Source organism: Rosa chinensis, chromosome 6 (assembly GCF_002994745.2).
Source record: "Rosa chinensis cultivar Old Blush chromosome 6, RchiOBHm-V2, whole genome shotgun sequence".
NCBI classification, from domain to species: Eukaryota; Viridiplantae; Streptophyta; class Magnoliopsida; order Rosales; family Rosaceae; genus Rosa; species Rosa chinensis.
Window position 1 is genome coordinate 27919885 of NC_037093.1, and position 18239 is coordinate 27938123.

An 18239-nucleotide genomic window follows, 5' to 3' on the forward strand; every position below is an offset into this window, starting at 1 on the left:
AAATCACTCTTGGATATAAATTCAATGGTGATATTTAATTATTTCTTAATTGAGTTTATTTTTTTATCGTTAGATTTCATTCAACGATGATTGAGCATAAATTTCTTCGTCAGCTACTGACTAGGTGAACATTATGCAATTTAAATCATAATAAATGTGGAATTTTTTTTTTGAAAATGTTAAATGTGGATATTTATGTCTTTGTTATTTATATATGATTTGGTTCATGGTTAAAATGTGTGTTTGTGTAAATTTACACCAATATCCGAATTTAAATCCTCTTTTTATATGGGTTTTCTATGTGTAAAAACAAGATTCATATAGTAATTGCCAACTTTTTTGATTTTATTGGTTATGAGATTTTATCTAACAATTAAGAATGAAATAGTAAATGTTGTATCTACAATAACGATTTTTGATATATTTCATGTGGTTTTTTTTTTTATTGCATTCACACATGTGAACACTCGTGCACGTACGTCTCCATCCTACAAACATGGTACAACCTACATTGTCATATCATCATCGAACGTATTTCAATATATAAATCTACAATATCATATCCAACGATTTTTGATATATTTCATGTGGTTTTTTTTTTATTGCATTCACATATGATGCGGCTAAAATAGCCTCACAATTTAACCCTGCAAAATGTAGTTATCAGTATAGGATAAGCAGGGATCGTTCAGTCCGGGGATTGTAGGGTACACCTACACAAAAATGTCAATTAACAAATAAAATAATAAAATGGGGGGTTTTCAAATTTGGTTCCTATTCTACTTAAAATAAAAACGAAACAAATAAAACTATATACAATGATCGACTTCCCTAACCTAGACCAATACCACTCAGAAATTACTAAGTGTAAAAACAGAAAATCCATTTCAACATGCTACAAAAATGTGCCCATCTTTAATGCCTAGATAAGAGCTCAAATGAAAAGCCTCAGCGGATCAATCCATTTATCTGATTCGTTCTAATGTAGGCTTGGATCGGAAAAGTCCTTACCAAACCTAATACTACTAATTTTCGAAAACACTCAGCGTAATTCTCTTAACTAGTAGTATTATCTAACCCTCGAATCAACTCACACGTGCAAATTAACCATTAGACATAGAATTTAACACGTAATTTCCAGAATCGTTTAATCATTAAAGCATGATTTTTACCATTCGTTAGAACTAATTACTACTTGTTTAACTCAGCGTCTTAACAAATAACAATTGCTCTTGGCAAATTTAGCAAACACACAAGAACTCTCACCGTTATTCTAGCATGCAAACTTATGAACCTAACTCTGAAAATTACCTAAACACGTAAAAGGGCACAAGATTGTAACATGCATCATAAAAGAATTCTCAAAATTAACTCAATAATAAACTGAAAATCTCAAAAATATTCTGAAAATTTCATATCTCCAATTATACAACTCGCAAATCCAAACACACAAAACCGAAACAAAAATTATAAGTAGAGTCATAGTTACACTTTGAAGCTTTCCTCAGCGGCTTGGCAACAAGGTGATGAACTCGTCTCTGCTATGGTGGTGGAGCGTCCTTGACTCAGCGCCTAAGAGCTTCGTAGATTGATGGATGGATGGTGGTCATGGTCTTGTAGGTGATGGAAGTTTAAGGAGTGAATTGGGCAGAGTCTCGGAAAAGTTTTTGGCTAGGAAGTGATCTTGGCTGGGAAGTGATGCAAATTCAGTTCTGGACGTTGCCTATTTATAGGGGAGCATTGGTTGGCTTTTGTCGATCATACCCTTCATCATTGGACTGATGGGATTGCATCGTAATTCCTTTAATTTTCTAACTGAAACATCTCCTTTAAGGCCTTAACTCCTCTCATAATGGGGCAATTCCTTTAATTTCCAAGCTGAAACATCTTTCTCCTTTATTTTCCAACTGAAAACGTTTTTCACTTTATTTCCCTTCTTCATTGCTTGGTCAACCTGATTTAATAAAGGGTACAAAATTAAATTCTTTTAGAGAAAATAAAAGAAATTAAAACAATTTAATTTCAGAAAAATACACCCATAAATTCTCTCTTAAGGCCCACAGATTAGCATGATGGTGAGGAATTCTAATCTAGCTAGGATTTTTCATGAATTTTGCGTTTTCTGCTTATTTCATGCCAAACACTCTACAAGACTCTTAAAATGACTCGATGACTCAAAACACGAAACTTCAGGGAGAAACAAGGCTAAAATGGAGCACATACTCATTAATATCGTCACACATTGTGCTCCTATCAACACATCTGAACACTCGTGCACATACGTCTCCATCCTACAAACATGGTACCACTTACATTGTCATATCATCATCGAACGTATTTCAATATATAAATTTTTAAATCGAACGTATTTCAATATATAAATTTTATTGGTTATTTCAATATAGTAATTGCCAACTGTTTTGATTTTATTGGTTATGAGATTTTATCTAACAATTAAGAATGAAATAGTAAAAGTCGTATCTACAATGTCATATTCAATGATTTTTGATATATTTCATATGATTGTTTTTTATTGCATTCACACATGTGAACACTCGTGCACGTACGTCTCCATCCTACAAACATGGTACAACCTACATTGTCATATCATCATCGAACGTATTTCAATATATAAATTTTCAAATCAAATCTCACTAGGTATCGAATGAAAATAAGAATTCAGAATTTTTTTTTTTTTTTTCACATTTAAAAAAAAAAAACATTATTATCACACTCAGCAGCAATAACGTGTAAGATATATCCCATATCCCTCAATCGTCAGCAAATAAATATTTAAATAGTAAGTAGAGATTGCACTCTAGGTGTCCACAATAAAGGCCAACCGTTCGTTACTACCAAAAAGATCACTCCGCTGACGTCAGCGTTCCATCGGACCACGCTAGTTCCTTGCCACCCTTTTCTTTAAAAGCTCAAATCCAGTATGACTCAAACCTCCTTGATTAGTAAAACTACTGAACACGTACAATTTGGTTGCCCAGGGGAGGGGGGGGGACCTAGTATCTAAACTCCGATGACATTGATCAATGGAAATGCATCCTGAATTATAAATAGGAGCCTCCACTAATCCTATATTAAACGATTTCTACCAATATTTTGTTGAAAAGAAATATTTCAATCAGCACCAAATGCTTTGCCCATTTTATGATTTGATCGACTCATGTGATTTATTTATTTATTTACATTTTTGTCTTTATAGAGTAATTATATGATCTAGAAATGTTAGATTATAACAATTTAAACAATGGTGTTTGCTTGGTAACTGACTAAAGAAATTATACTCAAATCACTCTTAGATATAAATTCAATTGTGGTATTAATTATTTCTTAATTGAGTTTATTTTTTTACCATTAGATTTACATTCAACGATGATTGAACATAAATTTCTTCGTCAGCTACTGACTAGATGAACATTATGCAATTTAAATCATAATAAATGTGGATTTTTTTTTTTGAAAATGTTAAATGTGGATATTTATGTCTTTGTTATTTATATATGATTTGGTTCATGGTTAAAATGTGTGTGTGTGTGTGTGTGTGTAAATTTACACTAATATCCGAATTTAAATCCTCTTTTTATATGGGTTTTCTATGTGTAAAAACAAGATTCATATAGTAATAGCCAACTGTTTTGATTTTATTGGTCATGAGATTTTATCTAACAATTAAGAATGAAATAGTAAAAGTTGTAAAATTCTTAATTATATAGTTTCTCACCCCATTTAATTACAATTTATTTAAGGAAAATTTAAATTAGATGGTTTCTAACTTTATTCTTATTTTAAATGAGGATGCATGTATATAAATTTATTGTATTTATAATTATAGAATCATATAAGGAAGATATGATTATTATTATTTTTGTTTTAATATATAGATATCTATTTTGGTCATTTAATGTATCTATAAAATCTGATTTGAAATATAAAATAATAAGAATGTGTATTAAGTAGTTTGGGGTGTATATTTAAAATTTCCTAAAAAAGAATTAAGAAAAAAAAAATTTCACATTTCCAAAAAAAATATTATTATCACACTCAGCAGCAATAACGTGTAAGATATATCCCTTATCCCTCCATCGTCAGCAAATAAATATTTAAATAGTAAGTAGTGATCGCACTCCAGGTGTCCACAATAAAGGCCAACCGTCCGTTACTATCAAAAAGAATCACTCCGCTGACGTCAGCGTTCCATCGGACGGCGCTAGTTCCTCGCCACCCTTTTCTTTAAAAGCCCAAATCCAGTAGGCCTTTCAGTGACACTCTTGACTACTCGATCAAAATTCATCTAAAGAAGAACAGAGAAGGAAGAAATGTTGCAGCTTTCAATTCCAAGAGGTACGGAAAAATCAAAACCATTTTGTTCATAGAATTTGGATTTTGTGATGCACTGTGTGAAATGGTCTGTGTTTCGCAGTGAGAAATCTCAAGGCTTTTAGAGCGACGATCTTTGCTGTCCGTAGCTCTCATTTCTCCACAGCGGCCGAGCCATCCTCGTCTTCTACTCCTCCGGTAATCGATCCATCTTACTATTTTGATTTCCAATCTTATGATGTTTGTAATTTGTTTATTGAATTTCGTGTTTGATTTGTTTGTATAATATCAGAGAGTTCCCAATCTAATTGGAGGTGCTTTTGTTAATTCACAATCCTCTGCGTCCATAGATGTCATAAATCCTGTAAGCTCTTCATATGCTTCACTTGTATCTTTTTTTTTTTCCCTTGTTTTAGTTGCTAAATTTATGAATCTGATTTTTTTTTTTTTTTTTTTTTTCTAATTTGTTTTTGTTTTAGGCCACGCAACAAGTTGTTTCGCAAGTTCCGTTGACCACAAATGAAGAGTTCAAAGCCGCAGTGTCTTCAGCAAAGAAGGCTTTTCAGTCGTGGCGTCACACACCGGTTACGACACGTCAGCGTGTCATGTTTAAGCTGCAAGAGCTTATCCGGAGAGATATTGTGAGTGTGATGGGTTTCAAATTTTATTTCCTTGATTTAAATGAAATGCTTTTGGTTGAGTGATGTTGATCACTGTGTTCTATTTTCAGGACAAGTTAGCTTTGAATATTACTACAGAACAGGGGAAGACGTTAAAGGATGCGCATGGTGATGTGTTTCGTGGGCTAGGTTAGTGCGCGCGCGCTTTGCTGTTAAGAATACTTTGTGCATTTTAATAGTGGAGTTTTAGTCGGTGATGATTATTTTTGCGTTTTTCTTATTCAGAGGTGGTAGAACATGCATGTGGCACAGCGACTCTTCAAATGGGGGAATATGTTTCTAATGTATCAAATGGAATTGACACGTATAGCATTAGAGAGCCACTTGGTGTTTGTGCCGGGATTTGTCCGTTCAACTTTCCGGCAATGATTCCATTATGGGTGAGCCTACTATCTCTTTTTTCCCCTTCTACTTGGATGATTGACTGACTGCTGTCCTTTCTAATTTTTATCATTTGCATGATTGACCGTGCATGTCTGAAAACATATTTCTTCTTTTGCCTTCACCTCTTTTTCTCTTATTGTTCATAAGTTATACAACAGGATTCGTGTGTGTGTGTGTGTCGCGTAAATGCTTCGGCAAGACACTGTCATGATGCATCTGCTTCAACACTGCAGCTTCTGATACTGTAGTGGATTCCGGTGTCCGAAACCCCCCCTCCCTCCCTCCCTCTATCTCAGCTTTCCATATTTATTTTCACATAAGCACACAAGCACACTAAAGCCACTACTACTTCTACTACATTTATTTTTTTCCGGATTTTTAAATGGTAGTTGAGTGTTCAGTTTTCCAGAGAATGAAAAAGAAAACATCAACCATTTCTAATTGTTTGTCTCATGATCTTACCGCAGATGTTCCCAATTGCAGTTGCCTGTGGGAATACCTTTATCCTAAAGCCATCAGAAAAAGATCCAGGTGATTGTGACTTAAATTTTGTGTATCTAATCCTGGAGCATTACCTCCCTCAACTTTGTGTTTATAAAATCAAAAGGGAAGAGTAAACATGAGAAAGATTCAATATGCTTCCTGATGTTGGTGTATAAATTATTTTAGGTTTTTAATATAGTAGGTGCTGTTTCTGCTTGTTGATGTTATTTGTGGAACAAGAATTTTTTTCCTAGGGAACTTGAAGGATGTTATTCTCATGGGATTAGTTTACTTGTACTCTGTTTTAAATCTGAAGTCATATAAGAGGCTTACATCTACTTTTCTAGAATCTACCAATTGCATCCATCTATTGAAATCATCTGTCATGTTATATTATATTCACATAATTTTCTTTTGAATTTTTCTTACCAATTGGGGGCTATACTTTCTTTTCCGCAGGTGCTTCTGTACTGCTAGCAGAGTTGGCAATGGAGGCTGGGTTGCCTGATGGTGTCTTAAATATTGTTCATGGAACCAATGTATGCCTGCACTCAAACTACTTTTACTTACCTATACATTACTTATCTTCAGTTTTGCCCAAGTAGATGGTTAGGTATTCTTTTGCTCTTATTTCGGATCTTTACTGATATGCTACTTGATATTGGTGAGAATAAAAGTAAGGGATGCACAAAAATAAGTTGTTTTCCTTGACTTGCTTGGAGTTACCTTTTTTTTGTTTTTGTGAAAATCATCAATATTAGCCAAAATGGGATGCTAATGGCAGCTTTGAATTCCTTTCCTACAATGAAAAGCTTTTCCATTTTTTGAATTAAAAAAAAAATATTTCATGTTATCCTTAGACATGTGACTCTAGCTTGATTGCACGAACGGTTTGAGTGAGAATGCTCTTCCAGGTATTGAGAGTGTGTGAACAAAGGTTTTCCTTCGGTTTGGTTTATGTATTTTTGTGAAGAAGATATTTTCTCCTGGAGACAAGCAGGAATTTGGTAACCACTAATTGTGCGGTGCAATTTCTCTTTCTGATGATTGTTGGTTTTCACCTCTAAATATCTCAATATTTGAATTTACTATATTTTGTACAGTTGTGTTTAAATTTGGGTACTCTGTAATAAGTTTGCTACCTTTGAGAACTTGGTTTTCCTAAACGCGTAGTACTTTGTGGCAGGATATTGTTAATGCAATTTGTGATGATGATGATATCAGAGCTGTATCATTTGTGGGTTCTAATACAGTAAGTATTCTCATCGTGATTGCATCCTTGCTCCAGTTCCTGTGTTGTATTATGTATCATTAATTCATTAGTTGATGCATATTTGCATGTTGATAACCCAAATAGTCCTACTAGTTGTCTATCTGGTTGGTTTAGGGTTTAATCTACAATGGAGTTGATAGCCTGCATATGAAGTTAATGAGGATAAGTATAGATTCGTAGTTTGTCTGTGAAAGTGGTTTTCATTCAAGCAAGAAATGCAAACATGTCTAAGTTTAAGAATGAAAGCGCTTGAGTTTCAAATATGACATATTTTCAATATGAATTGTCTTTCTGAAGATATTCCTCGAGTTATAGTTTTTTGTGTGGGATTCAAGTTCCACTTTTACCTTTGTTGTCAACAGTCTTTGAGATGGGTGAGTATGCTATCACTATCTTTGGCAGAATAGCTGCTTTAGCATTTATAGAATAAATATGGTTCTGGGACAAACACATGTGATCTTCTCAGTTTTTCTTTTTCGCAATTTTTCCTGTCATGCTAATTAGTTTTCCTAACTGTACTCTTACACAATATTCTTTACATCAAAAGGCTGGCATGCACATATATTCAAGAGCATCAGCTAAAGGGAAACGCGTTCAGGTTAGTCAGCTTTCTTAAGAGAAAGTAGTGGCCTTCATTTTTTTGGAACTGTTGAAGGTGAACTGATAGGTACCTGATAAGCTACTTTTTCCAGTCCAATATGGGGGCAAAAAATCATGGGATTGTCATGCCTGATGCAAGTCCTGATGCTACTTTGAGTGCTCTAGTTGCCGCTGGTTTTGGTGCTGCAGGACAGAGGTGCATGGCACTCAGCACAGTTGTTTTCGTTGGAGGTTCAAAGTCATGGTATGGCACTTTCTTTGGTTGTTTGTTTCGTATTTTTGAGTTTTACTCTTTCAAATTTGTTTGATTTTCTCAAGGTTTAGGCACATTAGTCATTTTTTTTTGGAAGGTTAAAACTTAAAAGCTATTAAACCTACATACAGAGCATAACTACAGGAAAATTTCTATTGGCCTTTAAATTGCTTGGTAGTCATATGCATTAGAAGATAATGACACTAAAAGATAGTAAACCATTTCCACTTGCTGCTCTCACAATGTTCTACATAGTTAAAGGACTCTGCCAAAAAAAAAAAATGTGGGTCTTGTGAAGACTAAAAACAAATGTGGATACATTACTCTGTTTTCCGAAGACCTAATTGAAATTGGTTACCATGTCATCATTATTTTACTTTTTGATGAAAAGAACATTGTTCTACTCTTCTTGTAGAATCAAGATTTATAAAGATTTCATACTTCTACTCAATCTTTAGATAATCTATATGGCACTTGTCTTGCCTAGCTCCTTTCACTTGTCAAGCAAAATGACCTCCCTGGTTCAATGTTCCTGTAAATTTCGAGTTCCAACATTTTCCCATCTGGTAACATATAGGTTTAGTAAAGTATATTTACTAACCATTTCCACAGTTCTTGTATGAAATATACCTTTGTATTTCTGGAAAAATGAAAAATCAAACCACATGTTTAAGAAGACTGACATATTAAGATCCAATTCTTTGCTATGTACATTAGAGAAAAGGAATTTTCTACCTACTTTACTATGTTCATCTGTATTTTTTATTTGTATCCTTGTAGTCTCCGCCTTAAGATTATTATTATTTCAATGTCATTTCTTAAAAAACAAAATGAATAACTGACATTAGATTTAAACTATTACTCTTTTCCAGGGAGAATAAACTTGTGGAGTACGGAAAATCACTGAAAGTAAGTTCAGGAACAGAACCTGATGCTGACCTTGGTCCTGTGATTAGCAAGCAAGTATGTGCATGGAAGTTCCTTTTTTTTTTTCCTGAAGACCAATTTTACGACAAGATTATGATTTTTATTTTTCAAGAGACACAATAGTGATATTGAAAGTTGTCTTTCTATATATTATCCATTATTTACATAGCTGTTGCCAAAAATAGCATATGTTGTTAAGGCAGCGGTATCAGGTCCTTGAAAACATCAGGGTGACATGGTTGCTTTTTAGATTTTATTAATGACATGTTATGGGATTCACTCACAGGCCAAGGAGCGCATATGCAATCTAATCCAATCTGGTGTTGAAAGTGGTGCCAAGCTACTGCTGGATGGGCGAGATATAGTGGTACTTTTTTGTAGATTTAATAATTTTCCTCTTAATGTCTATATATGCAACTGACTCGGTTTTCAGAGAGATTGATTTGCTCTGATTCCTTCATGCATGACATGCAGGTCCCAGGTTATGAGCATGGCAATTTTATTGGCCCTACTATCTTATCAAATGTTACAGCTGACATGGAGTGCTACAAGGTATTTTTGACATATTTCTTTTCCTTAAACTTTCCATTTTATTTTCTGCTTGGTGGATCAATCTTAGTTTCTAGAGAGCACTTGGTAGATCATGAATGAAAATATTTCTTTTTTTCTTTTTGGCATTTTTCTTTTCCTTAAATTTTCCATTTTGTTTTCTGCTTGGTGGATCAGTCTTAGTTTCTAGAGAGCACTTGGTAGATCATGAATTAAAATATCCACCAACATATCTGTTTATGAAGCCACTGATATGGATATGGGAATGGAGGATATCATCAATCCAATATCTGGCCAGAATATAATGAAATGAGGAAAGTACATTATTTAGGTTCTTTTTAGGAATAATGGATTTTAGCACTAGTGTGAATGGTGAAGATTTTCAAAATTCTTCTTCTGGTGGACATTCTTCCCTTCTAATTTTATGGCTCAAATAAGAGGGTTAAAAAAAGACATAAAACTATTTGTGATCATTGACCCATTTCAATCAGCTTGTTCACTATCCATCCTACTGTATCAATTAGCAATTTTTGTAAACTATAGTTTTTTATACATCATTTTCCACTGTTTGTGTTGCTGAAGAATCCTCCAACATTGATATTTCATAGTTATGAACTTGGATATCAATATATTCTTCAGTGGATAGGATAGACTTGTACCCGTTGGTAAATTGTTTGGATTTTATGATGATGGGAACTTATTTATCTTCTACCTTCTGTGCAGGAAGAAATTTTTGGTCCAGTTCTTCTTTGCTTGGAGGTATATAGATGACTACATTCCTGTTTCTCAGCGTGGCACCTCTTTTCTTTTCCTGGCAAGGAGATTGCTAACATACATTTTTTCTTCTTAATACCAGGCTGACAGTCTAGAAGAGGCAATAAGCATTGTTAACAGAAACAGGTACTCATTGTTGCTTCCCTTATTTCCTTAATATTAGAACAATTTCCCAAGTATTCTGCGGGGTTCATTATTTTTGGACTTTATTTTTTGGAACAGATATGGCAATGGCGCTTCTATATTTACTACATCTGGGGTAGCTGCTAGGAAATTTCAGACGGAGATTGAGGCTGGGCAGGTAATTACGTTTTTGAGCATCTTATGTAGCTGAATCTGCAAGAAAAATAATTGGACTGATAGAAAGTTCAAACAAGAAACTATATTACAAATTTTTTCTTGGCTCTGCTGGGCAGTGTTTTTGAGCATCTTATGTAGCTGAATTTGCAAGAATAATAGTTGGACTGATAGAAAGTTCAAACAAGAAACTAAATTACAAATTTTTCTTGGCTGCGCTGGCCGGTGTTTACAGTCTCCCTTCTAGCTTTATTACTGATGAATTGTGATGGTCAACTTATTAAGAACAACCTGGCAAGAAAAGTTAATACATTTTATATAATTTCTAACTTATTTCGAGTATGAAACAGGTTGGTATCAACGTTCCTATTCCAGTTCCCTTGCCCTTTTTCTCATTTACTGGCAGCAAGGCATCTTTTGCAGGGGATTTGAACTTCTATGGTATGACCTATCTTTTCCCAGTTACTTGGCTTTATGTTTGGTGATAGTAGTGATCTATTTTGCTAGTTATTGGTTAAAAGCTGATTGTAAATAATTCCTTTGAGGTATTAATTACCGAGTTTGTTATTTAATTACAGGCAAGGCAGGTGTTAACTTTTTCACCCAGATCAAAACAGTAACCCAGCAGTGGAAAAGTTTACCAGGCAGCAATGTAGTTAATCTTGCCATGCCAACTTCTCAAAAGGCATAGTTGTCTACAAAACATTGTACCAACTGGAACTCATTACAATAAATCAATGTCAAGGTCTCTTCTTCCCTTTATATGTTTGCTATCTACCACATTTGGTGTTTTCTTTTGAAGAAGTGGGCAGTTGGTATAGGGCCTAAACCCCAATAGCTAAGTGAATGTCAAAAGAAACAACCTGTATTAGTTTAAGATATACCTATTAATGTTGTTGCGTTGGAAGCGCAGAGTTATCTTTGGCCAAGAGAATATGTGGCCATACTCGGAGCAAAAAATGACTTAAACTAAAGAATTTACTGACAGAAACAAAGAAAAAGGAATTATCACTGCCCCCTAGACTTTGATTTAGCTCTGTTCAGTGTCAAGTAGACTTGAAGTTGTTCTAGCATAACATTTAAGTTCTGCTGGAAGAATCAGTTTCCTTTGGAATTCAATTGCCAATCCTAGTAAACTGGACTATCGGTTAGGGCAACAAATTCTAGGTCGAAAGTGTAAGATCACAAGCCCAAGATGTGAGAAAACGGGATCTCTTCGAACAAGAGAGTTGATGTCAAGTATGAGCATCTTTAGATGCCAAGGAATGCTGCATCCACTTTCCATTTTAGCATAATTTTCAAATACCCTCCATCTTGTGCGCAGAGGAATCCTTCTGTTAAAGCAAGGGCTTTAGGACTTATGGTTTAGGACCATAGTCTTTTGAATCCCAGTTCCCCAATTACAAAACCAGAAGCTGTATTTGTGAAAAAATTAAAACATGAGTTTGACACAAGGGCTTCTAGCTATTTTTTTGGACCATGCGAGACAATAAGCCCATAGTTTTCCACCATTCACTTGGCTTTGAATACATTACTTGAGGGGTTTTGAGCATATGGAATTTGTAGTTATTTTATGTAGTGGTTGCCGTGAAAGAGGGCCTTTGTTGAAGGGTAAAGTCAATGGAACTCATATAAGCCAATTACGTTGTTTTTGTCTATATATTAAGCACGTGTTGAGTAAGTTTGTGAGGTCCTGTTAGCCTTTAAAGGGGATGCAACTCATGTAGATCATAGAACATGATTTAAACTGATCACGAAATGTCTTCAGTTGCTTGGCAAAGAGAAATAAATCAGAATTACAAGAGTTTTTTAAGCATATCTCCACAACCTGCGTTTCTGGTAATAAACTATGACGGCAATTAAATTAAGATGATATACCATGTCAAACTCACCAGTTGCGGTATTACAAAGGGTCCCTGGGCTTGATTAGGTTCTCTTGTAGTTCTTGCACCTTTTCCTTGTGTTTTTTTCCCTTGAGATGAGACAGCAAGTCAATCTCACCAGGACAGCGTATGCTACAAATTGTGCACCACAAAGAACTCTTCACCCTTGGAACTTTATTTGGCTTCGTTTGTTGACTTTGTACCTTCTCGACGTGTATAGGAATTTTCCCTTTCTGGCCATTGCTGGATACACCGTCTGCGCGCTCCTCTTTCTGTTTGTGGTGCTTCTTTGTGATTTGAGCTGGACTACTATTTTTCTGGCCTTGCACATTTTCACTTACAGGAACTTTTTGTTTTGATCCACTGCTCGGAATACTCTTTCCTGGCTCCTTATTCGGTTGATTGGATGTTTCTGCACTTGAAGCTGGGGCAATCTTGGACACAAATGCCTGGTTCCTTGCTTTCAGTGCCTCATATGCTGCCTTGTGTCTTCTCCCTTGCAGGTGGGAATTCAAAATGCTTTCACTTGAAGTAGTTACCTGACAAAGAGCACAAGTCCACTCTTTCTGGACTTCTTTAGGAGACTCTGGATCTTCTATACCTGCAACAGTACGGTTTTCAGGGCAAGTGAGCTTAGGCTCTGCCTCATTCTTTATGTTCAGTGCCTCGTATGTAGCCTTGTGTTTATTATCACCGAGAGGGGAATTCAAAGTTGCATTAGTTTGACTTTGCACCGGATTGACTGTGGTCCACTCCTTCTGGACTCTCATTGGAGGCGGAGTCTTCAGAATTTCCCTGTCGGCTGCAACTTCGATGACTTTTTCATTCATCTTCCTAGAAGAAAATCCATCTTCATTCACAGTGAGATTAGGCTCTGCCTGACAAGCAATGAAACAAGGTTCAAAAGGATTTTTTTTTTTTCCATTTAATTTATACACTCCTGAAATGGACACAATTCTTTTGCAATAAAGAAAGTAAACATGAACAAAACATTCCACATAAAGAGTAAAGCTCAAATTCATGTGAAACCTTACTTGAGTAGCAGTTGTTTGCTTCTTTTTTGCCGTTACCGGCACAGCTTTGATATCATTCTGTCGATCATTCGGCTTTAAGGATTTTGACTATAAGAAAAGACAAGGAAAGGTCAGATCATCACCTTAATAGTTAGGTCAGTTGAAGTAATAAAAGAAAGCCAGAATTTCAGGGTTTATCAGTGATCACATTAAACAACTAAGATATTTCCTATGCCATTTGGGATTATTAGGCAAGTCATCTAGCTCAAAATGACTAATACTGTATTGAAAGAACCATGACATCTTCATGAATCACATAAAGGATCTTATGCATTCTACCGCTTCATTATCCATGGATGAAACTGCATTGAACTCTTGTACATCGAGATTTGTCCTTGTTGACTGAAACAAAAAATTGGAGTGAGACACCAGGTCAGGAGCTAGTAATCAATCCCTAACAATGATTTCATCAAAGGTACTACTGACCAAGACTGATTTTGTGTTTTCTCAAATTTCAAATTTTGAAGCATTCATGTACTTAATGAATAAATAGAATGATACAAGTAACAAGATCTGCTTACCTTGCAAGGAATAAATTTTTCCAAACTTTCAGGTCCATTTTCCTTTACATATCTCTCCACCTCAGAGAGAAAGTTATCCCTCACAAAGGACTCCTTCCGCTTGTTGAACGAGTTGATAACAATTTGGGGATCCATGGAGAGGCATGGACATATAAGGTGTTTATAGACATATAAAGCACCATCAAAATGGGGCATCACCAAAAAGAAGACAATCAGTAGCCTAATGTATGGCCATAGCAGGAACCTGATAGGTATTGAAATGGAAAATAGGAAACTAAAGTTAATGAAACGAATATTACATCGCGATCATTGAAAAATTATAACAAGATTCAGCACTTTGTCATAAAGGAAACCTGACTGATATCAAACTAAGTAGCTCTTTTCATTGAAAAACACATAAAAACATCTGGATAAAAGAAAAAGGAATGAAGGCTTCCTCACAGATATACATTGGTACATGCAAATATATTGATTTGACATTGAGTTTGAAACTGAAATGATATATTACATCCATTAGAAAAGCTTGAAGTACATTAGAGAACAACAAAGAACAGAAAATTCATGTAATCCTACTCTTTACACATGAGGATCATCTACATCTAAACAAACTATGGTTATCAATATTTCCCCTTACAAAAGTAACAATGCTTTATCTAATATAACAATACACATACATATATCATATCCGTCTAGATGTTACTTTCAAAACGACTCGTGAAACTTTCTGTTCCTTAGTGAAGAAAAACACTCCATTTCTCCTCGATTATACCAAAAACAATGGATATGTCATGCCAACTCTGCATTTTATACCTGTCACTACATGTCCAGCATTTAAGTACAGCCATAGTGTGAAAAGTTTCTTTTGTATCAATTCTGGTAATGGGTAGGAAATGTTTAAAGATTGCTTTCTAAATTTTACTACTACTTTTTCATTTCTTTCAGTATGTAGTTACAAATATAAGCACGAATAACCAATTCAATTGCAAAAAATTTGGGGATAATTAACAACTTTCAGTCCACATTACAAATAGGATTTCACCACTGTTATCTTGCCTGCATTATACAAGGCTCCAAAATTTGTGATCTTTCATTGATTGGCAATCAAAAATAGAAATACCCAATAAAAAAGCAAAAGAAAATAAAGAATTACCATTCAAGAAACTTCATAAAAGCATGCTCAAATAGCAAGATCAATGAGAAGACAACCCAATACGTATTTATCTTGTGAGTATCTGTAATGGAATTTGTCTCGATTGCTCTAATGGAAGAACACCTGTCAGAATAATGATCAGGGAAACCATCATCATGATCACCATCATCATCATGAGTTAAATATTACAATTGTTAAGTCAGAGAGGGACTTACAGAGGATAGCCGAGAGCAAAGAGAGGCCTGCAAGTAAATCATAAACAAAACCAAAATTGTTATTATATTCTGAGAAAATTTTTCTCAACTTTACCAGGGTGAACGTTCATCTTCGTAGAGGAAGCGTACCATGCAAGAACACCAAAGCATTGGAGCGCAAATCCAACAAGACCCAGTAAGCCCATCTTGAGCTTCAGTGTCTTCGTATGGCTACGGGCTGCAGTGTCGAATCAAATTCTCGTCTCGGAATTCGAAAGACTTGGAGAAGACCTTACTTTTTCTTTTTCTTTTTTATGACCAAAAGACTAGTGTTCGTACAGCGGGGAAATGGAACCTTGAAGTTTTGCAAGAGTAGAGCCGTAGAGGCGTTGCTCACCATAACTGACTTTTTTTACTTTTACAATCTTAAAATATTAAATATTTTTATATATTTTTCTAATTGTTAGAGATGAAAAAGTTAAATCATAAATAAATAATTAATTAAAAATTTATTTCAGAAACCAACTACTAACTTTTAGTTCGTGAGCTGTGACATGTTGGTTAAAAATTCAATATCCGATTTCACTTTTGAGATTTTGGAGTATTCTGTGAAATTGAATATGCATTTTAAAGTTGTTTGTAGCCTAAATTTGGTTAATCGAGTTTGTAGATGAGAAGGTTGGATTTGCATGTGTGAAATTCTGTCAAATATAGGGTTTGTGGACGAAATCCGTTATAAATTGATGTATATGTTGTTTTGTGTTTGTTGGACAACAAAAACCTGCAAAAATGATTGAAAATGGAGATTTATTATGGGCTTTTTGCAAGTCAATAAACATTTACTGCCCCCAAATAAAGGTTTTTTACGTTTACTGCCCCCAAATAAAGGTTTTCTGAGGGGTCAAAAACTACAGAAAGCATTTTGAAAGTCTAAGGATGTTTATTGGGGGAAGGGGGGTAATAACAGTTTAATGCCCCCAATAAAGGTTTATTAGTGGTTAGTAACCAAAGAAATTTTGGTTTTGAAAAGGGACATTGGTCCAAATGGTACCTGAACTGTCTCACTTTTTAAACTTCGGTACATCAAGTTTCAGAGTTATCATAACGGTACTTGAGATTCGTACTCCGACTGAATATATGTACCTGGGGCCGTTAGCTCCGTTACTGAAGCTAGTAGCTAGCATATTTTGGTCATTTTATGACCAATTTACCCTTTATTCTTAAAAAAAAAAAAAAAAAAAAAATTCTGTCAGTTCTTCTAGTAGAAAATAAGAATTCGATATGTTTAGAATGCTTCAATAATATTCCTCTCCAAAAAAGGAGGTTTATAAAGAGATACAAGAGTAATCCTAATAGGAAAAAATCTCCTACAATTATACAGAATACGTAATCTACATGTACAAGGAAAGTAAATATTTACAGAATATTCTACACTCCGCCTCAAGTTGGTTCATAGATGTCGATCATGCCCAACTTGTCAATTGAGTTGTCAAACACTTTCCTTGACACTCCTTTCGTAAGAACATCTGCTAACTGATCTTCTGTATACACGAAAGGGAAACAGATAATCTTCCTATCCAGGTTTTCCTTAATGAAATGCCGATTTACTTCCACCTGCTTAGTCTGGTCATGTTGTACAGGATTACGAGCAATTTAGATAGCAGATATGCTATCACAATGCAAGTTCATAGACTTCTTGAGTTTAAAACTCAAATCTTTCAACACATTATGAATCCACAACATCTCACAAACTCCATGTGCCATACCTCGAAACTCGACTTCAACACTTGACCTAGCAACAACCTTCTGTTTCTTACTGTGCCAAGTCACGAGGTTTCCTCCAACAAATGTAAAATACCCAGATGTGGATCGTCTGTCTGTCTTATTGCCAGCCCAATTTGCATTCGTGTACCCCGCAACTTCCAACTCATCATTTTTTTCAAACAACAAACCTCTTCCAGGTGCCATCTTAAGGTATCTCAGAATGCGATAGACTGCATCCATATGCTCTTCACTTGGACAATGCATAAACTGACTAACCACACTCACAGCATAAGCAATATCAGGTCTAGTATGAGAAAGATAAATAAGTCTCCCTACTAGACGTTGGTACCTTCCTTTATCCGTTGGAACTTGATCTGGATAGATGGCTAGGTTGTGGTTCATCTCGATTGGTGTCTCAATAGGATTGCAATTAAGCATCCCAGTCTCAGCTAACAAGTCAAGTACATACTTACGTTGGGAAAAAGAAATCCCCTTCTTAGACCTTGCAACTTCGATTCCAAGAAAGTACTTTAATTGCCCAAGGTCCTTCATCTCAAACTTCTTAGAAAGATTTTTTTTTAGGGCCACCATCTCTTTTAGATCATCCCCTGTGACAATCGTATCATCAACATATACTATCTGTGTGGTAATCCTACCCTGATTACACTTGATGAACAAGGTATGTTCTGAGTTGCTTTGTCTATATCCGAACACCCTCATAGACTTAGAGAACCTTCCAAACCAAGCTCTTGGAGACTGCTTCAAACCATACAGAGACTTCTTCAACTTACAAACCTTGTCAGTATCGCAAGGCATATTTTTGATTCCTAGTGGCATATCCATATACACTTCTTCCTCCAAGTTTCCATTGAGGAAAGCATTCTTCACATCAAACTGATGTAGAGGCCAATCTTTAGTTGCTGCAAGTGAAATCAAGATTCAAACAGTATTGATCTTTGCTACAGGGGCAAACGTCTCTTCATAATCAATTCCATAGCCATGGATGTATTATTTGGCAACTAATCTTGCTTTGTACCTGTCAATGCTCCCATTAGCTTTAAGTTTCACAATAAACACCCATCAACATCCAACAGTCTTCTTT

The 18239-nt window shown here is 35.2% G+C and overlaps 2 protein-coding genes across 2 annotated transcripts; one reads left to right on the top strand and one right to left on the bottom strand.

Annotated features, from left to right (window-relative positions):
• The first annotated feature begins 4199 nt into the window (after positions 1-4199).
• Positions 4200-11470, top strand: LOC112170514 (methylmalonate-semialdehyde dehydrogenase [acylating], mitochondrial). Its single transcript, XM_024307838.2, has 19 exons — positions 4200-4356; positions 4436-4530; positions 4625-4696; positions 4812-4973; positions 5063-5141; positions 5238-5392; positions 5864-5927; positions 6339-6418; positions 7066-7131; positions 7700-7750; positions 7845-7996; positions 8878-8968; positions 9219-9299; positions 9407-9484; positions 10205-10240; positions 10338-10381; positions 10478-10556; positions 10903-10993; positions 11131-11470. Exons 1-19 carry the CDS (start codon positions 4332-4334, stop codon positions 11241-11243), a joined length of 1614 nt encoding a protein of 537 aa, XP_024163606.1. The 5' UTR covers positions 4200-4331; the 3' UTR covers positions 11244-11470.
• Positions 11471-12285: 815 nt separating this feature from the next.
• LOC112170515 (receptor expression-enhancing protein 4) lies at positions 12286-15719 on the bottom strand. The gene is made up of 7 exons (XM_024307839.2): positions 15524-15719; positions 15395-15421; positions 15180-15302; positions 14030-14273; positions 13788-13850; positions 13470-13556; positions 12286-13313 (listed from the first exon to the last, which is right to left on the bottom strand). The coding sequence occupies exons 1-7, from the start codon at positions 15577-15579 to the stop codon at positions 12456-12458; spliced, it is 1458 nt and encodes a 485-aa protein (XP_024163607.1). The 5' UTR covers positions 15580-15719; the 3' UTR covers positions 12286-12455.
• Between the last annotated feature and the right edge of the window lie 2520 nt (positions 15720-18239).